Source organism: Phyllostomus hastatus, unplaced genomic scaffold (assembly GCF_019186645.2).
Source record: "Phyllostomus hastatus isolate PE091 unplaced genomic scaffold, TTU_PhHast_1.1 phas_scaffold_182, whole genome shotgun sequence".
Lineage (NCBI taxonomy): Eukaryota > Metazoa > Chordata > Mammalia > Chiroptera > Phyllostomidae > Phyllostomus > Phyllostomus hastatus.
The window spans coordinates 22,629,827-22,657,511 of NW_025334013.1; the positions used below are offsets into that span (position 1 = coordinate 22,629,827).

A 27,685-nucleotide genomic window follows, 5' to 3' on the forward strand; every position below is an offset into this window, starting at 1 on the left:
ACCATTAAGTCCCATTCCCTTTAAAACACACACACACACACACACACACACACTCACACTCCTGCCTCCCTTTGCAAATCAGGCCAGTTTCAGAATATGCCAGTCAGAGGCACCATCTTTTAGGAAAACAGAAGTCTGTGGCTCAGCACTCCCGGTCATAGTTCAGTATCCCAGGCATCTTCCATTAATCCATGCTTGGCTGGGCAAGTCCTGCAATTCCCAGAACCATCATCCATATTGCCCTGTTCCCCAGGCAGGTTTCTCAGCGGTTCTTCTCTTTCTTTTTCCTGCTCTTAATCCAAAACCACATGGCACCTCCTTGTGCATCAGACCTCATGGTGGGCTGGAGGTGGCCCTTTTACACCCTTTCAAACTGCATCACATGGCTGCCCACCCTTAGTTTTAAATACCAACCCAAAGCTTCCTGCATGACCTCATTGCCAACTCCTCTCACAATGAGCTATATTTGCCAATTCTCCTGTATTGTGTATATAGTGATTTGGCTGCCATCCCACTCAGGGCAAACATGACTCAGTGATCCAGGGGCCTCTACCTCCCCTGGCTACTTGACAAGTCAGGATACACCCTTAAAGTCAAGTGCATGCCTTTTGCACCTTTTGCACCTTTTGTCCCAGGGCAGTAGCACAGTTTCCCTTCAGGGAAGATGCCGCTATCCACAGGCCATTGTTATGAAAAGTATCATCTGCTTCTCCCCTTCTCTCCAACCATGAGCTGTGAGAGAACATGCTCTGTACCCTGTTTCAATAGTTTTGCCCTACATTAGTTCTCAGGTAGACTCCTAAAGCCTAAAATAAATGAACAGGTATGAATTTTAGGGCTTATTCAGGTATGGAGGAAACTTTTTCGTGGCCAATTTACATCCAAATCTGAGACCTCATGCTTCTACAGTGGCAGAAAATTTAATCTGCCACTGTTAGCATTCCCAAGAAGATTGACACCAGAGGTAGGTATAGGGCCCAGGGTGGTTCTCACCTGCCACTAATGCATCATGGAGGCTTTGCAGCTATTGGCTCAATAGTCATCTGGTTACCTCAGAGATGGCCATTGACCGGTCTGCGTGTTATCACTGGGACCTTGGGGCATGAGCATCTTCAGCAAGGATACAACTTCTTTTTTCGTTTTGAAATTTTTTAAAATTTATTTTTAAAGAGAGAGACAAACACTTGATTTGTTGTTCCAGTTATTTATGCATTCATTGGTTGATTCTTGTATGTGCCCTGCCTGACCTGGGGATCGAACCTGGCCCAGGAAAGGATACAACTTCTTTTTTATTTTTATTTTTATTTTTATTTTTTCACTTTCCTGAACTTTATTAAAGAAAAAGCAATGATGGCAGATCTCTACAACATGGTCAATTTTCTGGGATTCTTCCCTTGAAAATGTGATGTGTGATTGCAAAACACATGGTTTAAGTAGGTGAGAGGCTGAAATCCTAAAATGTTCATCTTCCAACTTTCCCCAGTTTGTGATCTGTCTTTGGATTGGCAATAATTGCCTGAACAGCTACTATGGCTTCATTAATTTTTGTCTGTAGCTCCCTGAGCTCTACTATATGTAGCAATTGCAGAATTTGAGCAGCTTCATTAAGAACTGCATCTCCTGTGTCAAAATCAAGAATATGCTTGTCTAAAGTAACAGGCAGTCCCTCTTTTGTTTGATTTGCTTTACAATTGCATCCTGTGTCAGGCACTCCTGGACCAAATGCACATTACCAGGTAATCATCATGACACTGTATCTGAAGGTTAGCCAAAACCATTACACCAGCCTTAAAAATCAGGATTTACATCCAAATTGATCAGTGGTTCTGCATTTTCACCTGCATTGTCAGCATTTTTTATTATCACATACTGAGTCCTTGTATTTTTTCAGCATTATCTCCATATTCAAGTCTAACAGCTAAACCAAGAAGCCAGTCAATTGCGTCTTGTCCATCTTGAATCATGAAAGGACAGTTAACATCTGTGAATACTTTGCAGTTGAAGGCGGCAGGTAGTGGAGAGCTGTCAGCTTGCTTCCAAACAGGGTCCTGGCTTCTTGCTCTTCAGCCTGGAGAGGAGAGGCGCAAGGCAGGAGGGACAGGCACCCAGGATGTGGCAAGAGGGCAGGCAAGTGCCTGGACGCTCAGAAATCAAGGACACAACTTCTTATGCTCAGGATCAAGCTTTTTCCTATTAGTGCTGCCGAAGAACATACGGTGCAGGTCCCCGCAAGTCACACAACTATAAATAGACCGTCTACATCTTCCTAACTTTCTGAAATCTTTTCTTCCTTGGTCTTCTCTAAGGCACCTCCTTGTCTCCTCAAACAGCACATACACCCATGAATATACACTCTATCCTTGAATATTTGCATAATTTTTTCAATCAGATTGATTTTTACAGAACATAAGACCAGCTCTTGACTTCCAAGATTTTGTTCCTACCCAAAGCCCTGATTCAAGGATGCAAGGCGGGAAAAGTACATAGCAAATGATAAAAATTAATATACCCAAAACTAGATAACTGGGACCAGGATTTAATCTTTTTTTATGGTGTTCCCTGCCCCACCCCACCCCCAGTCCTGTTATCAGAAGCAATCAGGTGGACCCACCACTCTGGTTCTCCTAAAGTTGATACACAAAAGCTAGGGTCTGTCTCTCATTGATATTTTTAACTTGTAAGACCACTCATTTATTAGAAGCAGGAGCCTGCACATTTCATAGGCTGACCTGCTTTATCCTGATTAGTGAGACAAATTTTATTAACCTATAAATGAAAATGTATCTTTTTGTGAGGCACTACCTTTGCTAGACAGGACTATTGGCTGCAAATGACGGAAAACGAAGTCAAAGTAGGCTAAAAACTAGAGAATCTATTGGCTCACATAATTTGGAAGATCAAGAGTTGGATATCACAAATGGCTGGATCAAGGAGGGGAGGTGTCAAAACTGTCGTATACAAGCAGAATCTGAGTACTCCATCTCTCAGGTATTGTGATTAGGTCAGTGGTCAGTGATGGTCATTTGATGGAGTTAGCACCTTGCTGAGATTTCTCCCCACCCCCAAATCACCAGGAAATAGACTTCTATATCCAGTGAAAACATCCTTCAGGAATGGAAGTAAAATAAAAACATTGTTAGAGGAGGAAAATGAAAATAATTTCTCGCCAACAGACTTGCTCTAAAAGAATTGCTAAAGGAAGTTCATCAGATAGATGGCAAATGATATCTGAAGGAAACCTGGAGTTTCAAGGACGGAAATGGTAAATATCTGGGTAAACATATAGACTATTCTTCACCTCTTGAGTTCTTTTTAAAATATTTGATAATTGACAACAAAAATTGTAACACTGTTTGATGGGGTTTACAATTTGAATACATATGACAAGTATAACATAAAACATAGGGAGAAGAGAGGGATGGGCTGGGATGGGAGTAAAAGACAGAGAACTGTACTTGAACAACAATTAAATAAAAATAAATAAATAAAATAAAATAAAAATTAAAAAACGTAGGGAGAAGATATATGCACTTACATGGGAATAAAAATTTGACTTGAAATGGTCAAATATCGATTCTAGGTGGACTATGAAAAGTTACTTATATTTATCGTGATCCCTAGAGCAACCACTAAAAATAATATACAAAGAGATATGGTCAGAAATGCAATAGATAAATTAAAATGGAATACTAAAATGTGTTCAAATTAGCCAAAAGAAGACATGAAAAGGGAACAAACGGAATAGAGAACAGATAATAAAATGGTATACCTAATGTCTGTGTACCATAGTATGAAGGCAAGGATAACTGTTGGAGAAGGTAACTTCGGTTTCCAGTCCCGTACAACAGGTCCTTAAATAATGTTTTATTATAAAGTTGATGACATGCCTTGATGACATACCTAACACTTGCTTGTATCGATTAACCTAAGGTAAAGCTGACTTCATCATACTTCACTTCGTGGAACATTGCACAACCTATCGGTGATAACTGAGGACTAAGTGTATTCAACATCACCAAAGCGTCTGAAATGGTCAATTAACTGCAGAGGCTATTTTGGGACCATAGCAGTAAGGATCAGGAGGTCCTTTTGGCGTGGACATCGCGTTGACATGGGCCTCATATTTAGACTTTTCATAGTATCTCTAGTAGTATGGTCAAAGACAGGATTGCAATTAGTTCATCATTCAACTTGGTATACCTTACAGTCTATTATGGCTCAACAGTACATTTATTTGACCCTACACTTAAATATAATTTAAAATCTACCATAATTTTTACCACACAGTTTGGGATTATTTTAATTTAAAATACTATGAGCTCCCCCAAATGGAAGAAGCCTGAACCCCCTATCTCTGCGAATAATTCCTTTTACTGGGGCTTTATTGTGTACCTGACACTTTACTTCCCAAGCCTACGAGTAGGCACTATAATTATCCCAGTTTCAGGGAAGAAGAGACGGGGATTTACAGAAGTTGCCAACAGAGCCAACTCTTGAACCCAGGGAATCTAACTGCCCTGCCTGAGGACTGAATCAACGCCCAAATTTGGTTGCCACCTAGGTAAGCCTTCAACGGTTAAGATCCCCCCCGAGGCCCTAACTCCCCGCCCCTCACCCGCCTCAGTTCTTTTCCCCACGTCGCCCTTCCTAACGTCGGGATAGGAGCCCCCGCCGCCGGCTGCGCTGCGCATGCTCGGCCGCAGAGCACTGCGGGAAAGGGGCTGGGCCTGCGCGGCCTTCCCGTCCCATCGAAGTTCCTGTGAGAAACCTCGCGTGGTAAGCATGCCGGAGTGTAGTTAGTAAGCCTTAGTCCTGGCTCTCGTTTCGGTCTTTATTTCTGTCCCAGGGATGGACGGAGAGTTCCGCCTGTGGAAGGGAGGAGACAGCAGCACGTAGGGCAGGGTTTCCAGAGGCGCTGCCGCGCGTGCGGGTACAGCCGTTAGGGAGGTCGGAAATTCGGAGGTCGGGGCACGGCTTGTGTTTGTGGTGGCCTTTATCCTAATCGATTCGGGGCCTCCTTGCCCCCTACTTGCAGCGTTTCTCGCCTCCTAGGGCTTGTGCGTCCTAACTGGGCTTTCAGTTTTTAGTCTCCGCGGTTCCCGTTTCTCAAATGTTAATGTGATAACACTTGTGGCTTCATTAAGTAATGATTTTATTCATTCTTCAAAACCTGGGGCTCCTTTTGCCAATTAAATTATACACGGGATCTCAGCTAAAAAAACAAGTAATTACTTGAAAGTTTGACTCTTGATGAATTCGGACTTGAAATAGAACTAGATACAGGTGCAATCTTTATCACTTTATTTCATTATCTTGCTTTAGTGTACAGGATTGAGAGTATCTTGGTTTGGAGTGGACCAGTGTTTGCAAACGAAAACTTGTTCAGCTTTCCCAGGAGGCATAGTGGCATACTTTTCAATTAAAAGCTGGAAAGTAGATAAGTGGAAAATTTGCTCTTAAGAGGTGGATCACCAATAACATCTGACAATTACTTGTATTCCTCATCACAAATTTGTAAAACAAGAAGCCCTTAAAATTGGTAACAAGAACTAAATTACAACACTTTGCCCATTTAACTTCTAGGTTGAGGCAAGAGCATTAAAGGAGTAGATGTTCTTGCTCAATAGTGAATTTGCTTCTAGGGTTTTCTGTGTGTGCAAAGGGATAGGTGCAAAGCTACAGCTTTCCTCATCAATGACATAGCTACAGGAAATTGAACTATGTTTACCCAATATGGCAGGAAAAGCTATTTCCCGAAGGTCTGTTAATCTAATGCAAATTATTTCTTTGGATATCTTCAAAAATACTTGACATTTGGTATATAACATATTAAGTATATCATGATTTTATTAGTTTTGTTAAAGTAATTTTTTATTTAAAAATTAATTATAAATGAAATATTTGCTGAACCTTAAAAGCTATTTACGAGATTAATTTCAAAATTTTTGTTGTCCAGAGTCCTTCCTGATACAATCCGTCTGCTTCTCCAACTTCATTTCCTTCCACTACCACTTTTGCATTTTATCTCCAACAGTAACTCCACTCCTTATAGTTCCCATATACTTGTGCTTTTGCACATGCTGCCCCCATTATTGCTTCACAGAAACCTGCTTTAAAACCTAGCTGAAATTCACCTTCTAGAAGACTTTGACCATCTTCTCTTTCCTCGTTTCTGATTTATACGCTTAGCACTTACACTGTTGCAATTTTAATACTGTGCTAGCCAGGGCATTATGAGTGTAGAGGCATCCTAACCCCAGTACCAAGGCACTTCATAGCGACTCTTGTTGCCTACAAAACTAAGCATGGACATTTTAATATAATTTGAAGACCATTTAGTCTCAGTCATTTTATTTTTGCTTGTTTCCATAGAGGACACCACCTTCATTATTGTAGCTTTATAGTAAGTACTCAACTTTTTTCTTTTTTGAGGTTGTCTTGGCAACTCCAAGTTCTGTATACATTCTGTACACGTTAGAATCTTGAAAATTCCACAAAAACTCCTGCTAGTATTTGGATGTAAAGTTAGTTCAATTTAGGGAAAACTGACTAGTAAGATTAAGTCAGTCAATGAGCATGCTGTCACTCTCCAGTCATTTAGATCTTCCTTAATTTCAGCATTATTTTGTTTTCAGTGTAGAGGTCTTGACATTTAATTTGGTTTATTACTGCATTTCATTAGATTTATTCCTGTATTATTTTATGGTGCTATAGAAAATAGTTATTTTTTAAAAGATTTTATTTATTTTTAGAGAGGGGGAAGCAAGGGAGAAAGAGGGACAGAAACATCAGTGTGTGGTTGCCTCTCACACTCCCCCAGCTGGGGATCCAGCCCACAACCCAGGCATGTGCCCTGACTGGGAATCAAACCAGAGATCCTTTGGTTTGCAGGCTGGCATTCAATCCACTGAGCCACACCAGCCAAGGCTATTTATTCCTTTTCAAGATTTATATCTTTTTATTTTTTTTTCCTTGCATTATTGACCCGTATAGAACCTCTAGTACAATGGTGAAGAGAAATAAAGTTTTTAAACATTGACCTTGTATTAACATGATCTTGCTAAATTCTAGTAGTTTTGTTTTGTTTTAATTCTATTTGTTATTGGGAGAAAAGGCATTCCTTAGGGTATGGCCCCCTGGTGTCTCAACTGAAAGTCCAGGTCTCTACCAAGGTTCCTTTACTAGGCTTAATTCAACTGTTTTTAGCTCTGCAAAGCTACTATAATCTCTTCTCAGCTCTTTAGCCTCCCAGCTGCTATTTTCTGCTAGGTCTTTGGGATTAGTAGAAATGCAGTTTAGGAGTCAGCTAATTAGTGAAGGAGGAGGATATTTGTATGCAAACTTGGAGGCTTCCTCTGGTTCCCTCACCTCCCAGATTGTGCCTCTGGAATTCCAACTGCTTTGGCAACCCAGAACTCCTGTCTCCTTAGCTCATTATACTGTTTTCATTTTGGGCTTTTTCCTCTACTCTGTCCTGAAAAGTGTCCTCAGGGGTAAAGCCTATTACATAACTATTTTTAGTGAGAAGGTTTAGCATGCCAGGCTACTCTGTTAAGCCTAAATTTAACAGTTTTATCAATCTGATAAAATCTGGAGCTGAGTTGGTTTAACCACTGAGTAGAATTTGAATAGGCAAAAATGACTTGTAGGTTGAAGAACAGTGTGAGCACAAGTGTAGTGGGGAGGAATTAAAAGATTAAGGTAAAGTGGTTTGAAGCATCAGGTTAACATAAACAATACTGTGCTAATTTTCCAGGAGTGTGTACATTCCCTCTGGACGTCTGTTTGTGTCTGGAAGTAACTCCTAATAGCTTGTAATTTCTTTGAGGCCTCATGTTTAACTTTAAAAATTAATGTGAATTTTGTTTTCTTCTCCATGACATATCCTATGTGTGTGTGAGAGACAGACAGACAGACAGACAGACAGACTTATCCCTCTTTTGTTTAAAGATCTCTAGGACTTCAAAGTGCATCTGGAACAGGAAGTCATGGATTTGTTTTTCAAACATGTTTTTTGCTTTGTTTTTCTAATAGCTAAAGAAATGTTTTGTAACACTTTCCCGTGCCTCGGGAACATATTTTATATTCATTAATTACATTTTTGGGTGCTGTCCATTATTTATCTGTTTGTGAGATGACTGCCACATTTGAAGTGATTCCAAGTTGCCAAAACTCATTGATACTTTCTTTTTAATTGATGTTTAGACTTGCATAGCATATTTACTTTTAGGTGAATAGAATCTACTTAATGACAACCTAGTAATTAATTTCCAAGCCATTTTGCTTTGTTGGTTATGTGTAATTCTCAAGCGGGCTAGGCAGTGGCCATAGGAGCTTTTATTGCACCTCATAGTCAGATCTTATTTTAATTTTCTACCTTGGGCTAGGAGCTTTGAGTAGAAACAGGGTAAGTGGTTGAGTCCCAACCTCAAAAATAAAAGACAATGGAAAAATTTCTTAGGTTTTTCTTGTACTAACTCAGAATAAAACCATAGACCTGGAGTTACTCCTGTAAGAACTATTCATATCTATTTTAGTTAGCTTCTGCCCTCCATCATCATGAATTGTAAAGCCTGTTCAGAAAAGAGTATGTTTGTCTTGGGGGGGTGATCAAGGAAGGGGAATCCAGACTTGTACTCTGCAGCCAAGTAAGGGTAGAAGGAAGGGCAAGAGTTCTAAAGGATTTACAAAGTTAGCAGCTACCAGAAAAGTAGAAAGTAGATCTCAATTAAGAAAAAAGAATACAAGGGACCGTTCTGTCCTTGAAACAGAGGTGTGGGGCTGGGCAATCAAAAGTTTCTCTTGAAGTTCCTAAAATATTACAAAATGGAATTATTTTCGACCCCTGAATGTGAGTTTGGATTTTAGCTATTTACCAAATAGGAATCCATTGATCTAGGAGGGTTGTTTCACAGGCATGAGGTGTGATGGGAAAATAGATTTAAGACATATTTAGGAGGTATATTTGATCCAGTTTGGTGATTAATGTGGAGACTGGGAATTTAGGCTTACCCCTAGATTTCTGGTTTGGGAAATTAGGTGTATATGATAGTATGTTTACCAAGAAAGGGGCCATGTATGAAGCAGGTCAATGGGGATAATATAAAAGTATGATTTTTAATTTCTTGAATTTGATGAACCTGTGAAAAATCTAATGGAGGTATTTAATAGGCGGTTAAGTATATAGGCTGGAGTTCAGGGATGTATGGGGAAACTAGCCTACAGGTGTTAGTCGAATTCAAGGTTGTACCCATAGAGCAAGTGAGAAGAGCCCTGGGTATCAAGAAGTGTCCAAACCTTCAGAGAATTTTTATAAAGGATTATATGAGCCAAACCAATGGCATGTGCTGAGGCGCAAGATCTCACATGCTCTGGAGAACCCTGGCTGATGTGGCTCAGTTGTTTGGAGCACTGTCTGTGAACTGAAAGGCTGCAGGTTCAATTCCTGGTTAGGGCACATGCTTGGGTTCTGGGTTTGGTCCCAGTCAGGGTGCCTGAAGGAGGCAACCATGTTTCTCTCCTCTCTCTTTCTCCCTTCTCTTCCCTCTAAAATCAGTGAGCATGTCCTTGGGTGAGGATACAAAAAAAAAAAAACAAATGCTTTAGAGAGTAACCATTTTGAAGTTTCTTTTTATACATTTGAAATCAAGGAGGGAATGAAATTACATAAAGGTCAGAGAAAGCAAGGCTGGGGTTGAATTAAAGGATAGTTAATATTATTAGCTATCTTGAGGGTGGTTACATTTTAGGAAGAGGAGTCTAAGAGGGGGCATTTCGGCCCTGACTAGTGCAGCTTGGGTTAGGTGTCAACCTGCAAACCAAAAGGTCACTGCCTGATTCCCAGTCAGGGCACATCCCTGGGTTGTGGGCCAGGTCCCCTGTTTGGGGGATGTGAGAGGCAACAGCCTACCAATCTTTCTCTCCCCCACTTTCTTTCTCCCTTCCCCTCTCTCTAAAAAAATAAATTTGTAAGTAAATAGTAGCATTTCAAATGTGTGTTAAACTAGATGCACATAGACAATGAGCAGGGTTTTCTTAAGACAAACACTTATAGGTTGGGGTGTGACTACCCACCATGACCCGCCCAGTTAGGAATTTATGATCAGATCACTGTGTGAAATTACTTTCCATAAAACCCTCTTTTTTAAATTTTTCAAAAAATTTTTAATTTTAGACAGGGGAAGGGAGGGAGGAAAAGAGGGAGAGAAACATCAATGTGTGGTTGTCTCTCGAGTGCCCCCAAGTGGGGACCTGGCCCGCAACCCAGGCATGTACCCTGAGACTGGGAACCCAACTGGCAACCTTTTGGTTTGCAGGCTGGCACTCAGTCCACTGAGCCACATCAGCCAAGGCAAAAAAAAAAACCCTTTTTTCAAAAAGAAAATATTTACTGATTTGAGAGAGAGCGAGAGGGAGAGTCAGAGTCAGAGTCAGCTGCCAGCCCCTGGGAAAAGAAGTGGGTGAAGAAAGTCTCTGGTGTGCTCAGTGGAAAGAGCCTAGTGATGGGTCCTCCGTCCTGAGGGCTTTATCTGGGGTCTCCTGGGAGGATCTCAATACAATATTCATCGGCTTTCCTGGTATGTCTCCTCAGGGTCGTGGTCCACTGATTTATCAGCACTAAGGTAGTGGGTCAGTAGTCATTGCAGCTGGTCCTGATGTCAGGCATGGTGTCACTCTGCCTGGTTTTGCTGCTTTTTCTGCTTTTCTGGGACTGGAGCTGAAATGCAGCTGAGTCCCAGATGTCATCTCCTGGGCTTAATGTTTAAGGGAGTGCTCGTGCAGGGCTTCTAGTTTTGCCCATTGCTAGGGGTTCTAGCCACCCTGGGGTCCTTTTCCACCCCTGAAGACCCTCTGTACCTGGCCATCCTTCCTGCTCTGCTCATGCCTATCTAACTACCTACTATACTTACAGAAAATTACTGTATTTAAAAGAACTAATTTTAAAATCAGCACTTGTCTTCAATTTATATTTTATTTTAGGTATCTGAAAACTGTTCCTCAAGAAGAAAACCATTAGTTTGGAACTGGAGGAGTCGTTTACATCAAGTACTCAAATGAAAGAATCACCAACAGAGATTGAATGTGACAAGGCAGCAGCACCACAGTTGCTGCAGCCTGACAAAATTAAGACAGAACCTGACAATGTTCAGGTACTTTGTCCTTTTTCTACAGCATCATTGAATTATAAGTTTTAATTACTGGTATTTAGATAGTGGTTTATTGGTTGAAAGCTTTTAATGCTGTTAAGAATTTAAATACCAAAGCAGTTGATCAAATAATACAAGGTACAGTGGTGTTCAGTGCCAAAACTAAGTATATGCAAGAATGTGATTTGAGAGAAGAGTAAGCTGTTTGGAATTGGGTATTTGTATGGATAAAAGGATTGCTTAGGATATCATGGGCCTAAGGTTAAAACATTTTTTTAATCATTTTAATTTTTTAATACAGTTGACATGTATTATATTGCTTTCAGGTGTATAGCCCAGTGATTAGACATTACATAACTAAGTGATCATCTCGGTAAATCTTGCACCCCTCTGACACTACACATAGTTATTAGAATATTATTGACTATATCCCCTATGGTGTACTTTACATCCCCATGACTATTCTGAACAACCTCTTTGAATTGTACTTCTTATTCTTCTTTTTAATTATATTTTGTTTACACTATTACAGTTTTCCCACTTTTTTCCACCTTTTCCCTTCTCCACCCAGTCCCCACTCCCTCAGGCCCATGTTGCCATGTCAGTGGGTCATGTATATATATTCTTTGGCTAATCCCTTCACTTTCTTTCATTATGTACCCCCCTCTGGGCTTCCCCCCCTCCCCGACAGTTGTTGGTCTGTATGCCTCTTATTCTATTTTGCTCATTAGTTTATTTTGTTCATTACCAATTGTACTTCTTAATCCCTTCACATTTTTCACCCATCACCCCAGTCCCCCTTCCATCTGGCAACTGTCAAAATGTTCTCTGTATCTATGAATCTGTTTCTGTTCTACTTGTTTATTTTGTTTTTTAGATTCAATTATTGATAGATACATATTTATTGTCATTTTTATTTATGGTTTTTATCTTTTTCTTAAAGAAGATTCTTTAACATGTCTTATAGTACTGGTTTGGTAGTGATGAACTCCTTTCACTTTTTCTTATTTGGGAAACTCTTAATCTGACTTTTGATTCTAAGTGTCCAGGTCCTTGCTTTTCATCACTTTGAATATTTCTTGCCAATCCTTTCTAGCCTACAAAATTTCTGTTGAGAAATCAGCTGATAGTCTTATGGGAGCTTCCTTGTAGGTAACTAACTACTTTTCTCTTGCTGCTTTTAAAATTTCTCCTTGACCCTAGCTGGGTAGCTCCATTAGAGCATCATCCCGTTACATCAAGGTTATAAATTTGATCCCCAGTCAGGACCTATACAAGAATCAACCAGTGAATACATAAATAAGTGGAACAACAAATCAATGTTTTTCTTCCTTCATTTCTTTCTTCCTCTTCTCCAATTCTACCAATAACTAATTATGTTTTTTTATTGTATTTTATTTATTAAAGATTTTATTTTTTAGAGAGGGGAAGGGAGGGGGAAAGAGAGGGAGAGAAACATCAATGTGTGGTTGCCTCCTGTGCACCCCACCAGAGACCTGACCTGCAACCCAGTCATGTGCCCTAGACTGGGAATTGAACCGGCAACCCCTTGATTCGTAGGCCAGCACTCAACCACTAAGCCACACCAGCCAGGGCCAGATTTTATTTATTTTTAAGAGAGAGGGGAAGGGAGAGAGAGAGAGCAAGAGAAACATCGATTGGTTGCACCTCACACACCCCCAGCTGGGGACTTGACCTATAACCCAGGCATGTGCCCTGAACCAGCAACTTTTTGGTTTCAGGCTGGTGCTCAATCCACTGAGCCACACCAGCCAGGGCACTAATTATGTTTTTATGCTACTGCCTCTATTAAGTTGTAGAATAAATAAGTTTTTAATTTTAGAATTATTTCCTTTATAATTTTTTAATACAAATTAGTTTTATGTTTTTATTTTTAAGCTTAGATATTGCATGCTAAAACTATAAAGGATTAATTGATTCAAGGTATGAGTATTCTTTAAGTAGGGCCAAATTTCTGTGGAATATTTGCATATTAAATTTAGCTGAAATTTCTAATGAATCAAAAAATAAATTCAGTTTTAATTTATTTCTACTATTCTGCTTAGAAATACCCTAAAGCGAATCAGTATCCAGCAAGGCTGTAACCTCCCATTGAGTTGTAACAGTGTGGAATGTTGTCTATCTAGGAAGTATCTGTTGCATTTTCAATCCATACATTCAAAAACATAGATCAAGTTTAGATAGATTGCCTGCTGCTATGAAAAAAAATCCTCCCTTGTGAAACTCATTCTGCCCAATCTAACAATTTTTGTGTTCAAGGCCTTTATAAAGACAAGTAACCAAAGTCACACTTAGATACGCAGAAAACAATGAGGTGGTTGATTGGTATTATTAGCCAAATGTCACCAAAAGGGGACTGCTTACCTATGTACTATGGTTCAATTGTTATACAATTCACTGAATAGATTTAAGCATAATTTATCATTTTCAATCAAATAAGTAGTTGTTTAAAACACATTGTATTCATTATTTTCAATTTTTTTTTTTTTAGGAGTATTGTCAAGCCCAACAGTCTCAAACTAAGGAGAATGAACAGAAAATAAACACTACATTTTCAGACAGTGGTAATAGAATTATTTAAGTTGATCATGTTTATTCTGACCAATTGATAGACAGTTTATTCTACTTTTTTAGAATGCCTTTGAATAGTGCATTGTATTGAGTTTTAAGTCCAGAAGTAACCTCTAAAGTAAAATGAAAGAATGCATGCTTAATTTTATGAAAATACTGATTCTTTTCCTTCTTGTATTGTGTTTATAGCTTCACAGTCGACTACAGACACTCAACCTTCTCTGGCATCATCTGGCATGAACAAAATGCTTCCTTCAGTTTCAACCACAGCTGTTCAGGTTTCCTGTTCTGGTTGTAAGAAAGTTCTCCAGAAGGGGCAGACTGCTTATCAAAGAAAAGGGTCCACTCAGCTTTTCTGCTCCACACTGTGCATCACTGAATACATTTCATCTGCCAGTACACCAGCTCTTCCCAAGAGAACTTGTGCAAACTGCTCAAAGTATATAATTCTAAATTATGCCTCCTTTCATACTTTCCTACCTAGATCTTGATCAGAGTCTTGGCTGTAGTTTTCTACATTTTCATCTTACTCTGAAGAAGTATCACCTTGGTTCAGGGAAAAGAAGTTGCTGCTGCTTTCAGTTCCTCTAATTCTTTAGAAATAGTTTGTTGTTCATTGAGAGATTTGCAGAATTTAAAATATAAGTTCTATTTCTCTTCTGTAAATAGTGTGACCTCCAAAGCTTATTTTCCTGGGTTTTTTTTTGGGGGGGGGGGGGTTTCATTTGAAATTTTCTATCAGTGGGATTATTGTATTCCCATTTTATCATTTAACTGTGTATGGAACGACCTACTTAAAAAATCATACAACAATTATTTTGGATCTTCCAGGGTATAAAAATTGTTTCTTTTGCAATGGTAAATGAAGTTATTTAATTATTTTGAGAAACTGAATAGTCATGGGTATACATAGATGGATGGATATAATTCTCTCAAGATTTCTGTGAGCTATTGTTGTGGTCTTAGTTGTTTCTTTTTCTTTTTTTTTTTTTACATATGTAAGTCATTTTAGATACAGAGAAAGAAACGAGTAGTAATTTCATAATGAATTCATGAAAAGTGTCTCAAAATATCTTATTGCACTGTACTCATCCTTGTGATGATGCAGTGACACTGGGTAATGAAACCGTGGGAAGTGAAACCTTGCATAAGCAGGGAGGGGGGACTGCTGTAATGCTGAAGTTTAAAAAGTATCAAGAACTTATTTGTTAATAGTCCCATCTGTTTTGTTAAATGTATATAAGAATTATGAATATTAAATAATATACTTTGTGATCAGCACAGTACTGGCTGTTGTAAGAACTCGTAAATGTTAGCTATCACTATTTTTATCTTAACAGACTCACAAACTCTTTAATGGTTGCTTCAGTTCCTCATTTGGCTACTGCTTCAGGTCTTATCTATTACTTGAAGTCTTACTCCCTGGAACTTAACTTACCTTTCTCTTGTCCTTTTTCAACCCTTTAATCCTATACTTTGTCTTTTTCCTTTTTTGCTATGGGCTGTATGGCACTCTTTTTAGCCTGCTTTCTTCTGCAGAATCATAAAACTGGAAGGGACCTTGGAGATCAACCAGTCCAGACATTTTCTTTTGATTTTGAGGAAATAGAGGCCCTGAGAAGTCAAGGTATCATGTTGCTATGTTTGCAGTTTACCCATTATACATTTTTAGCAGATTTCCCAAACAAATTGAAAAGGCTGAAGCAAGAAGGATTTTAGTGTATAAGTTATTTTCTAAGGCAAAGGAGTTGAGTATGAGCAAAAATATGAAAGAAGTTTTGCTTTCTTTGGAATAAATTTTTTTTTATATAAAATACTATTTTATTGGTGGTAGTAATACCTAGGCTAGGAGAGGCCATCCATTGTTGGGGGAACCTGTGCCACTTTCAAAACCTTTTTTTTATTCCATATTCATTAACCTCTTGAGAACTATAGTTCCCAAGATTTTAGCTAATTATTGTTACTGTTGAGGTTTTGTAGCAATGATTTAAAATCTACATTGAGTTTATAAAATTTACATTTCATGAACAAGATGAAAAATAGCTTTGAAAATGACATTTTAAATCATGTTAGAAAGATAAGGTTTTTTTGAGAGCCATGTATGTAAGAAGTATCATTTCTGCCCTTTCATGTCCCAGTTGGAACCAGTTAGAGATCTTGAGAGCAATCAATAGAGTTTGAAATAACCCCATGCACTAATGCTGATAGCATTTATTTGTAGGAAAGTTGTTCAGACCTATGCTGTTTGTTTAAGCTAATTTTAGTCACTTTTAACAAAAATCACTTTTTTTTAATCCCCACCTAAGGACATTTTGTTTTTCATTGCTTTCGGAGAGAGAGAGGAGGGGAGGGAGTAGGGGGAGAGGGAGAAAGAGAGGAGAGAGAGAGAAATATCAATGTGAGAGAGAAACAATTGCCTTCTAGTAGCATCCTGGCCAGAGGTTGAACTCGCAGTCGGTATATGTGCCCTGGCCAGGAATCGAGCCCACAGCCCTTCAGTCTATGGCATGATACTCCAACCAACTGAGCCACACTGGCCAGAGCCAAAATTTACTTTTCGAGTTTTTATTTATAAGGCTTTAGTTCAAAGCCAGCAATCTAGTGTACTAACAGCAGCATAAACCAGTAAGCATTTCCAGAGTTCCATACTTCTATCAATGCAGTTTCTTCTGCCTCCTTTCGAACCAGGTTAATTTTGTGTCTTAAAAACCTGCCTCAAATATCTTTACCTCTTGTCTATTCTCACATCATTCCTTCCTCTTTTACTTCCCTACACCCATCCGGATTAATTGTTCCGTGCTGTTTTCATAGTGTTCATAACTTCCAAAGCATTCCTCTAAAAATTGACACTACCCAGTTTATTTTTCCCCTAGCAACAATTACTGTATTTATTCAAAATTTTAAAAAAATTTTCTATTACCATTTAGTCCCCTTGTACCCCCTACACTATCCAGTTTAGAAGATGAACTTCTTAACATTAGGGACTGGATTATAGTAATCTTTATATCCCCAAGGGCTAAACACTGCTTGGCACACAGTGAATCCTAGAATTTTCTGTCATGAAGTACAAGGATAGCACAACTCCAACTGCATTTAGAGCTATATTTTAAACCAGTAAAATGAATGATGATGTGTTAATGAAATTAACCTGTTATTTTTGGTACCATCTGTTTAAGAAGGTAGAAAATCATGCATAGTACACTAAAACTTTGTAAGTGTTGAAGTATGAAAATAGTGTTCATTTTAGGGGCGTTTTCATCTGAAAAATTATTGTCCTGAAATACTGATATTCTGGGGTTCTAGCTGGCAAGGTATGTTGGTATTTTCTCTAGTGGCAGTTCCTAGATTTTCTGGTCTCTAGATCCCTTTACACACTTGAAAATTAGGAAGACCCAAAGCGTTTTAGTTTTAGATAGGTTGTATCTACCAATATATACTGTGTTAGAAATTAAAACCAAGAAATTTTAAAACTGTTTAGTTAACTTCTTTAAAATAAACTCAGTGCATATTGACATATTTTTATGAAAAATAGCCATATTTTAAAAAATTTATTGAGAAAAATTCTAAGAATAATTCAGTGACCATTGTTTTTATCACTTTTACAAAATTGGCTGAGTTTTCATATCTACTTCTGTATGCAGTGTGTTGTAAAATACCATTTTGGCTGAAGTCAGAAGAGAATCTGGCCTTAAACTGTAACTGGAAAAGGGAGGTACAGTCTACTAGGCTTTCAGATTAATTGTGAATGCTCTTTTGATACAACATCAGAAAACAAGTGTTAGTTGTAATGTGTAATCTGAAACCATAGCAATGAAGTTTTTGTACTGTTAAAATAAAATTCATTGGTCTACAGGGTCCGGCACAACTAACACCACCCTTCAATTACAAAATCTTTTATCACAAAACCATAAGCATGTAATTCTGTAACAACAATATCACACTCAAGCACACCATATGGCATTTTAGGAGAAATGTTCAAATTAAAACTATAAATTATTGCACTATTATTACCCTACTAACCACACTCAAACAGGCCTTATTTCTGCTGGACCCTGTATTTGTACTTTGGATTTTTTTACCCATAAATGATTTTTGCTATATCATCGGAAAATACTGGGTCACTGAATTATGCAGATCTTCCTAATGTTGATGTATTTCATTATGCAATATTTTTTTAAATCTTTTTTTAAAAGATATTCTGGGGGTTCTAGAATCACTAATCTCATCAGGAAAGTCTTAAGTGATAAGGGAACAAGTAAGCTGGAGGTGGCAGATATTTTTCCAAAATTCTTATTTTCAGTGAAAGCTCAAATTTTATCATTGGCAGTGAATACTGCCAGTTTTTTGTTGTTGTTGTTTTGAAGTAATAGTTTTACTTTATTCATTGTTGAGAAAATATCTGCCAGGTATAAACTTCTTAATAGTTTGTCTAATTGTTCTTTCAAGTAAAAAATGGGTTTCATGGAAAAAGTAGCTAACTTAGGTTGTAACTCTTAACATTACCACGTGTGGTTTTCCTTGAGACAGCCATCATCCTTGGGTGCACAGGGATAACCCTATGTCCCATTTCATCACACAGAATATTTAAAAGATGTGATGTATTCAAGGATCAAGTTTCATAATGCAAATAATTTTTACAGCAAGAGCTTGGCAGTGATAACACTGGTACTGGCACATTTGTGCCAGTGCCTTAATTTGTGCTAAGGCTCTGGCATCTTTACCCACCTCTGCTTTTTTTTTATTTCCTCCCAACTTACTGAGGTGAAATTCACACGACAAAAGACCATTTCGGTAGGATTTAGTACATGACAGTGTTGTACAACTACCACCTCTAGTTACAAAATCTTTGTCAACCAAAGTAAAATGCCTTATGCATTAGGTAGTTTCTCCCCATTTCCCTCTCCTTTCCCCTCAGCCCCTGGCAACCACTAACCTGCGTTCTATCTATGGATTTACCTGTTCTGGATATTTGAAATCCTGCATGTGATCTTTTAAGAGCCTGGATTTTTTCCCTTAACATGTTTTTCAGATTCATCTGTGTTGTAGCATGTATATCAGTACTTTGTTCATTTTTATAGCTAAATAATATTCCACTGTGTGAATACACTATAGTTTGTTCATCTTTTCATTATTGATGAACATTTGGGCTAACTATAGTGAATAGTGCTGTTACAAACATGCATGTACATATACTTTTTTAGGTACTTATTTTCGATTCTTGGGGATATAAACCTAGGCATGGAATCACAGGGGCCCACTATTGCTTTTGGATCATGAGTTAAAATGTCCAGTGAAAAAGTAAAAAATACCTTAATGTGAAATAGTTTTGATCTTGTGGATTCCCCAAAAATATTTGGGGATCCCAGGGATATGCAGACCATACTTTGAAATCTTCTGTCCCATAGATCTCAAAGTTGGTCAGGTATGACTATGTGAGTTGTCATCATTTTATTATCTCTAGCACCAACTAATGCAGGTTAGGTAATTAACCTTAGAGCTGCACTATCAGATGTGTTTTATAATTCCTACTTCATAGACTAGTAAATTAACATTTAGGGAGTGTAAATGACATAAGTAAAAGAACTGGATACCAAATTCAGGCTTTCTAATTTCAAGGCTAATATTGTTATTACTATTTCACAGTTTTTTGGGTGAAAGAAACAATAGGGGAGAGGGTTGTTGGAGGGGGTGATTTTTAGCTTATGAAGAGAAACTATAATTATGGTAAAAATGTTTCATGGTGCTCTTGTTATTTATTTTTGTTAGAGACATTTTAAACCTAAAGGATGTGATCAGTGTCCAGCTGGAAGATACTGCCTCTAGCAAAAATTTTTGCAGCCAGTCTTGTCTAAGAAAACTCTCTGTTATGCTATATACTGACAGCGTTTCAACTAAATGCAGCATGTGTCAGAAGACTACTCTTGTAAGTTGCATTTTGTTAACCTGTAGGGACTCTGCTTAAATACCAGAATTTTCACTGAATCTTTTTTTTTATCCTAGGTTCAGTATGAAATAAAATATCAGAATGTGAAACAGACTCTTTGCAGTAATGCCTGTTTCTCGAAGTTTCACTCCATTAACAACCTCATCATGAACTGTTGTGAGAACTGTGGGACTTACTGTTACACTAGCTCTGACCTGTTCCATATACTTCAGATGGAAGGACAGTTCCATTACTTAAATAGTTCAAAGAGTATTTTGGCATGTAAGCAGGTAAGAAGAAAGAAATGTCACCTAAACTGAGGACCACTCCATTTGAAATTGACTGCATAGGTCTCAAATGAAAAATTGAAGATTGAGTTCCTTCCATTAATTGATTTGTGAATGGTTTCACTTTAGGAAAATGTTGGGATAAATTTTAATACTATTGGGAACAGTTTTAGTTGGTAAGATGGAAATGAAACAAAAGGCTCCTGATAGTTCCTTCTAGTAAATTCATGATAGGTGCTATATGGAGATTTTCCTCAAGAATCTCAGGGTGAGCATTTTACCTTGAATAAAGGCAAGCAGATGGAAACTTGTTTATAAGCTACAAATAAAGGTAGCAAAAGTAACAGGAGTCTACTGGTGAAACTCAGCCACAAAAGTGTTTTTGTTTTTAATTCCATTTATCACTTTAAACCTAAGCAAGGTTAAGGTAAATCAAGAATGTCACGTTTTTTCTGAATCAGTCATAGAGAGGAAATAAACCAGTGAGAAATAATCTCCTAGTGTTGACAGGACAACCTTGGGTGGATGATCCTGAGCAGAGAAGGTGGCCTGCTTTGGTAGACTGAGATGAACTCAGTGGTCTGAGCCCCTTTTAAGAGGTGGGACTGTCCCAGTATCTTGCTTGTTTAGGTGATGCTTTGAGATGCAACTCTATCCCTGTAAGTTCTTTTTAAAAAACAAGCAACTGAAGATAGGATTCTTAAAAAACCACACACAGTTCACATAAGTCATTTGTGAACCACATATTTTTTATGGCAACTGGCCACACCTGAGAGTCTCATGTCTTGGGACCAGAAATGGGAGAATGGAGGGCATGGAAGCCTTCTTCCAAAGGCAAGAAATGTCATTCCTGATTTTCCTTCTTTATTCCTCACATTCATTAAATAGGTCTTGTCCTGTTTTTAAGAACTTGTATTGAGTGCTTATTCAGCCTGTGTAATGGGGCAGGGCTGACTGGGGTAGCTGTGTTAAAAAGCACCACTTAGGTAGCCCTGGCCAGGGGGCTCAGTTCGTTGGAGCATCACCCTGTTCACCAAAATGTTGCAGGAGACATCCAATCGGTGTTTCTCTCTCTCTCTGAAAATAAGTCATTAAACATATACTGTACTCCAGTGAGAATTTTTTAAAAACAAAAAACAACTCCTAGGCTCTGGAATGTTAGCTCATTTGGTTACAGCATCCTCCAGTATGCCAAGGTCGTGGATAAGATCCTTGGTCAAGTCACATAAAAGAATCAACCAATGAATGCATCAATAAGTCGAACAACAAATTGATGTTTCTCTCAAATCAATAAAAATTTTCAAAAGTTATTTTTTAAAAAGCACCACCTAATACTATGCACAGCATTTAAGATATTGTGTAATAGTGAAAATGGAGAAAACCCAAATTATTAGTGAACTATGACCAAGAATTAGAAAATGTTCACCTCTATGAAACTAAAAATGAGGTGGCTTTTTAAAAAGCAATTGTTTGGTAGAAATGTAATGATCTTGGCTACATCATCTTATAAAGTATATTAAATATTAGCTTTCCCATGTGACTACATAATTTTAAACTATACCCCTGTTGTTGGTTAATGTTAGATATTGGTAAACTGTTAGTGATTTCTCAAAATTAGTATGAATAAAAATTCATACTAATATCCCTGGCTGGTGTGGCTCAGTGGATTGAGCACAGGCTGCGAACCAAAGGGTCACCAGTTCGACTCCCAGTCAGGGCACATGCCGGTTGTGAGCCAGGTCCCCAGTGGGGGCCACGTGAGAGGCAGCCACACATTGATCTTTCTCTCCCTTTCTTCCTTCTTCCCTTCCCTCTCTAAAAATAAATAAATAAAATTTTAAAAAAATTCATACTAATAAAGGATAAAAATACAAATTTTTAAAATTATGCTCTGCTTTTTGTTTCCTTGTTTCTTCTAATACCCTGTTCTTTCACAGAAAAAGAAAATTTGTATAAAGTCTGTTCATTTGTCTTCGTACATTATGCCCCCAAAAGCCATCATGGTTAACTTTGTAAGTCCAGAAATGACAGTTCCTGTTTCACTAGAAAGACTAGGCGATGAACCTCAGTTTCTGTCCTTTTCTTTTGTGCAATCACTGCTTATTGAACACACTGTAGTCTGTCCCTCTTGCTGCTTGAATGCTTCCTTTCAGTGTGCCTGCAGTTTTTACCATGTAAGCTGGCCTAGAAAAAGTGACTCCCTCATCTTGTAAAGTATGTTAAACCCTTTTCTAGTTCCTCCTCAGCACCAACAGAAAGCTTTCCTGAGTTGATGTCCACGTAGGCATTGAGGAACAGCCTACAGTTATAAATATGTTCTTTATTTGTAAATTGGCTTTGATTGTCTGGGATGGTGAACATATTTTATGGCCACTTTCTTCATTGCTTGCATATGTGTTATAATTGCTATTATATATCCAACAAATAATAGTTACCTAATGGAGTGGTCAGTTTCCTGCATTTTAATCTTTGTAACTCATGGTGACACCTTTTCTGGTTTTTAAGAAAGAAAAAGTGTGGCTTCCCTGTCATTAGTTGTAGAGCAATGGTATTGGATGTATTTTTATGATAGTATGTTAATAATTTGTCATATACCTGTAATATATTATTTTAATCTCTAGCAGAAACCAGCCAGAACACTTACATCTGGTCTTTGCAAATCATTGAAGCCCTCAGATGAAATGATTGAGATCACCAATGACTTGGGGAAGACAGAGCTTTTCTGCTCTGTTAATTGTTTCTCTGCTTACAGTAAAGCTAAGATGGAATCTTCTACAGGTAATTACTTGCTTAGTAATCAGAGGTTAGATAACTCCTGAAGAATATTACTGCCTCCTTTAATGCATAACCTTGATTTATTTCCAACTTAGATTTAAAAGTCAAAACCATTAAAAACTTGTTGCAAAAAAATGGTGTCCAGTATTTTTGTATAAAAGGAAGGCTACTTCACCACCAGACGTTTAATGTTTGTAAAGATTGTTGTATTAGAATAGGATCTGGTACTTAGCCCTGCTTTGTTAAAAAAACAAGGCTTTACAATTTTCACATAAAGTAAAGCCAGTTGGAAATAATTTGAAGTTCACTAACAGAAAAGCACAGATAATCCAGGGACAACAATACATTCCCTCAAAGATCCACATATAGGACCAGTGATGCTATTTACACACACAGTGCAGTGAATGATGCCCTTGGGACTTGTACCTCTGCAAACTGGCTTATTACAGAAATCTCTACAAAACTAGCTTAGACAACAACCCAGTTCCATTTGCGTTGAGGTTTGTGATTCTTGAAAGAATTAGAAGTGATGCCTGCTAGGAGATTCTGTAGGACTCTCTTTTCTGTTCTTCATGGCAATTTCACAGATATTTGCTTGAAATTTCAGGCAATTAGTATAAAGGCTGAGAAATTGTATGCAAAGGTAAAATACAAAATGATAGGACATGTAAATTACTGGTTTAATTTTGTTATTGATGTTATCCTCAAGAACCTGGCTTTACCTAAGCCCTAAAAAAATCATTCCAGTACCCAGCAATACCTAGTTATTAGATAATTTGCATTGTTCATTGAAAACACTTGTTATTAAATAGTACTTTCTGATTGATTCTGTCTGGTTTGTAAGAAATCTTTTTATCTTTATTAGTAAATATTTCCATGGTGCATGATACTTCAATGGAGCTTTCTCCAGAGAGGCAGTTTTCTCCAAAGAAAGATACAACTCCAGTTATTAGCAATATAGTGTCGTTGGCAGATACTCCTGCTGACCCGCCCATCATGAACTCTGATGTCTTACAAGGTAAAAATTGATGTGACATTTGACATATATACTGTTTGTCATAATTGATCAATCTGTATTCTAAATGTCCTTTGTGTTGCCTGATATGAAAGAAGCAATTATAGTTTATGATGCTGTTTTATAGATTATAAGATCTTGAATTTATGCTTTAACAGGTACAGTTTCTTCAGAAAGAGGAAATGCCCTATCAGATGTAAGATTTTTTTTTGCTCTTTCTTAAGCTTTTCCTTTGTAAACGTGTGTATCTGAGCATATTATTCCTATTTTGATCCTAGACCTCAAAAAAAATAGAGCAATAAACACCTTTTGGTATTTATATTCAGTTTCCCAAATAGCAAGTTTGACATTGTTATTAATAAGAATATTTAAACAGAAGTATTGCTATCCATAGTTTTTTCCTTTGAGTTATTTTTCTCAATATTTATTAAGCAATTCTACTCACCTGAGTAGAAACATACCAAAAGACCCTTAAGCAGTTAATGTTGAATCTAGATCACAAATAGATAAATTATAAATTGTTAATGTTTCCCCCAGTGGAGCTGACACTGTAACTCACCAAGTGACTTTATTGTGTTATTAGAATAGGTGTGTTTGATATTTTAATTGTTTGGAAACTGTTAAAACAAATATGATTTTCTCACTTTCTACTAAAGGTTTCTAAGAGTTCACCCAGCGAGTCAAGTAGTGGTGTTGCTAATAGTAGTGTGGAACACCCAAGCCTTTTGCCATCTTCATCAGTACTCAGTCAGCATACAATTGGCTCCAGTATAGAAGTACAAAAAGACCAACTGTCAAACCAAGATGCTACACGCAATAAGAAATCTATGAAAATACGTGATAGACTATATCACCCAAAATTTACATCTAAAGTACAGAAAGCTAAAGGTAAATCAAAAAGTATTAAAAAATTTCAGTGTTCAAATTTTCAGAAGGTAGAAACCAGTGTTAAAAAGGATGTGACATTCTGTTACTCATGCCAGTTGTTCTGCCAAAAAAAACATAGCTATGGAGGACAGTCATTTGCAACCCAAGGAATTTCTAATTGGAAAAAAACTCTGAAAAATTTCAGAAAGCATGAAAAAAGTAAAATGCATTTGAAGTCATTGCAGTTTTGGAGGGAATACCAGTTTTGTAATGACACTGTCGATGACAATTCACCTATTCATTCAAAACAGATGGAAGGAAATAAAAAGTACCTAAAGCTTATAATTGAAAATATTTTATTTCTTGGAAAGCAATGTTTACCCTTAAGAGGAAATGACCAGTCTATTTCATCTGCGAATAAAGGCCATTTTTTAGAACTGTTAGAAATCAGAGCAAAAGATAAAGGAGAAGAAATATTTAGACTTATGAGTTCACAAGTTGACTTCTATAATAGTATGCAAATACAAAATGATATTATTGAAATAATAAAGACTGAAATGTTGCATGATATTGTGAATGAGATCAATGTCTCCTCAGCTTTTTCATTAATATGTGATGAGGCAACTTACAGTGACACTAAAGAACAGCTTTCAATTTGTATAAGATACCCACAAAAAACACCAAAGGCTATCTTAATTAAGGAGAGATTCTTGGGTTTCATAGATGTTGAAGAGAGGACTGGCACCAGTTTACACAAGTCTATCACAACTTACCTGCAGCAAATTGGACTTGATTTGAATAAAATACAAGGCCAGGCCTACGATAGTGCCAGTCATTTGAGGATAATATTCAATGAAAGTGCATCGGAATTCAAGAAGGAAGAACCAAGAGCTTTATATGTACATTGTTATGCCCATTTTTTGGATTTAGCAGTAATTAGGTTTTGTAAAGAAGTAAAAGAACTCCGAAGCGCTCTAAATACTCTTGGTTCTTTGTTCAACACTATTCATATGTCTGGGGAAATGTCTGCAAATTTTCAAAAGATTTATAAACTAAGTCAAAACAAAACTTGCAAGAAACATATATCACAATCATGTTGGACAGTCCATGATCATACATTATTATCTGTGATTGAGGGTCTTCCAGAGATTATCGAAACATTGGAAGTTGTATCAAGCCATTCTTCCAACACAAGTTTGGCTGATGAATTGAGTGATTTGTTGACACTGATTTCCAAATTTGAATTTATCTTTTGTTTGAAGTTTCTTTATCGAGTATTAAGTGTTATAGGGATTATTTCCAAAGAGCTTCAAAGTGAAACCATAAACATTTTTTCTTTGTCTTCAAAAATAGAAGCAATTTTGGAATGTTTATCATCTGAAAGAAATGATGTCTGTTTCAAAACTATCTGGGATGGAGCAGAAGAAATATGTCAAAAAATAACCTGTAAAGGTTTTGAAGTTGAAAGACCTTCTTTTCATAAAAGAAGAAAAATTCAGAAAACAATAGATCTTGGCAATTCAGACAGTGTGTTTTTTCCCACCTCAACAGAAGAACAATATAAAATTAATATTTATTACCAAGGATTAGATACTATATTACAGAATTTAAAACTATGTTTTTCAGAATTTGACTATTGCAAAGTGAAGCAAATTTCAGAATTGTTACTTAAGTGGAATGAACCATTAAATGAAGCAACAGCCAGACATGTCCAAGAATTTTATAAATTTGATGCAGACATCATCCCAGAACTTAGATTTTATCGGCAATACGCAAAGCTCAACTTTGTCGTAGATAATGATCATATCAACTTCATCAGTCTTGGCCATTTGTTTATTCAGCATGGTCTTCATAATAATATTCCTTGCATATCAAAGCTATTATATATTGCTTTGTCTTGGCCGGTTACCTCAGCAAGTGTTGAAAACTCATATTCTATACTGCCTCGTCTTAAAACATATTTATGTCATACCATGGGACAAGAGAAGCTTAGTGGCTTGGCCCTAATGGCTGTTGAGCAGGAATTGGTAAATAAACTGCTGGAGCCTGAAAGACTCAATGGAATCGTGGAAAAGTTTGTATGTCAGATAAAAGAAATATAGTACTTGCTAATTTGAATTTACCAGAAAGAATTTTTTATTTCTGTTGGAATTGAACAGCTTTTATTTCAGATTTTTGTCTCTTAGCATTTTTATCTTCAACTTGCCTTTTTCACTTTCCATGGTATTTTTGAGACTGTCCCATGTCAGTACATGAAGAGTTTCTTTTTTTTGTACAATTGCATAAGACTTAACTGTATGGATGTACCATAATATATGGGAATAGTCTCTACCAAACAGACATTTAAATTCTTTTTTGCTACTATAAATAATGCTGCATTTAATAACTTTGCACGTAAGTCAGATAGCACATTAGTAAGATAAAATTTTAAGTTAGAATTACCAGGTCTAAAGATTTGTACATTTTTGATGGGCATGCTGCTTTCTACCAGGATTGTGCCAATTTACAGTCCCACCAACAATATGTGAGAGTCAAGTATTTTTATCTTTACTGATCTGTTAGTCAGATAATAGTATTTTAATCTCTGTGAAGATTAAATCTCAGTGGAATTCTGCACTTTCACTTAAGGATGAGGTTGGGTGTCTGCTTGAGCCATGTGTAACTCTTTACTGTGAATTATAACATTTAAATATTAAAACCAAATATTGCTGTTTTTTTGTGTGAAATAATAGCTGGATGACACAATAGGAATTCTAAACCTACTTTATGAAAGTATAACTTTTTCAGGTAACTCCAAAAGGACTCTTTATCTACCTTTATACTTTAAAAGTTAACAAAGGAAATCTGTTCCTTAAAGATCTGAAAGAATTTAGTGGTAAATATAGCTGTGCCAGGTATCTCTTTCCTTTTGGGGGAAATATTTCTCTGGCACTTTTCTCTTGCTGTTTCTTTCATCAGTTTTTATAATCTATAATTTTTCTAAAAAGAGCATCCATTTCATGGAGGATTTCCTTTCAAATGTATTTGCTTAGAGTTGTAGAAAGTATTCTCAACTTCTTCTATATGCTAATACTTTATT

At 37.2% G+C, this 27,685-nt stretch overlaps 2 protein-coding genes and 1 pseudogene across 6 annotated transcripts in view; 1 reads left to right on the plus strand and 2 right to left on the minus strand.

The window, feature by feature from the left end:
- Window positions 1-27,685, minus strand: part of SFPQ (splicing factor proline and glutamine rich) — a 56,758-nt gene that overhangs the window by 3,797 nt on the left and 25,276 nt on the right. The window contains exon 12 of one of the 2 annotated variants that reach the window (XM_045858873.1): window positions 5,404-5,426. The exons of the other annotated variant lie outside the window; for it this stretch is intronic. The gene's annotated coding sequence lies outside the window, so the exon portion shown is untranslated. Of the gene's footprint in view, window positions 1-5,403; window positions 5,427-27,685 lie in introns of those variants that run through there. 2 annotated transcript variants of the gene reach the window in all.
- Window positions 1,236-4,784, minus strand: LOC123831716 (annotated as a pseudogene).
- On the plus strand, window positions 2,598-27,510 carry ZMYM1 (zinc finger MYM-type containing 1). 4 transcript variants are annotated; one of them, XM_045858865.1, is made up of 10 exons: window positions 2,598-4,776; window positions 10,981-11,150; window positions 13,660-13,732; window positions 13,929-14,178; window positions 19,506-19,662; window positions 19,740-19,952; window positions 22,571-22,727; window positions 23,590-23,742; window positions 23,898-23,935; window positions 24,396-27,510. In XM_045858865.1, exons 2-10 carry the CDS (start codon window positions 11,055-11,057, stop codon window positions 26,706-26,708), a joined length of 3,450 nt encoding a protein of 1,149 aa, XP_045714821.1. In that variant the 5' UTR covers window positions 2,598-4,776; window positions 10,981-11,054; the 3' UTR covers window positions 26,709-27,510. The 4 variants fall into 4 exon arrangements, with proteins under 4 accessions (XP_045714821.1, XP_045714823.1, XP_045714824.1 ...); XM_045858867.1 differs by having other exon boundaries at window positions 22,574-22,727; XM_045858868.1 differs by lacking the exons at window positions 2,598-4,776; window positions 10,981-11,150; window positions 13,660-13,732 and adding an exon at window positions 15,262-15,366 and having other exon boundaries at window positions 14,118-14,178.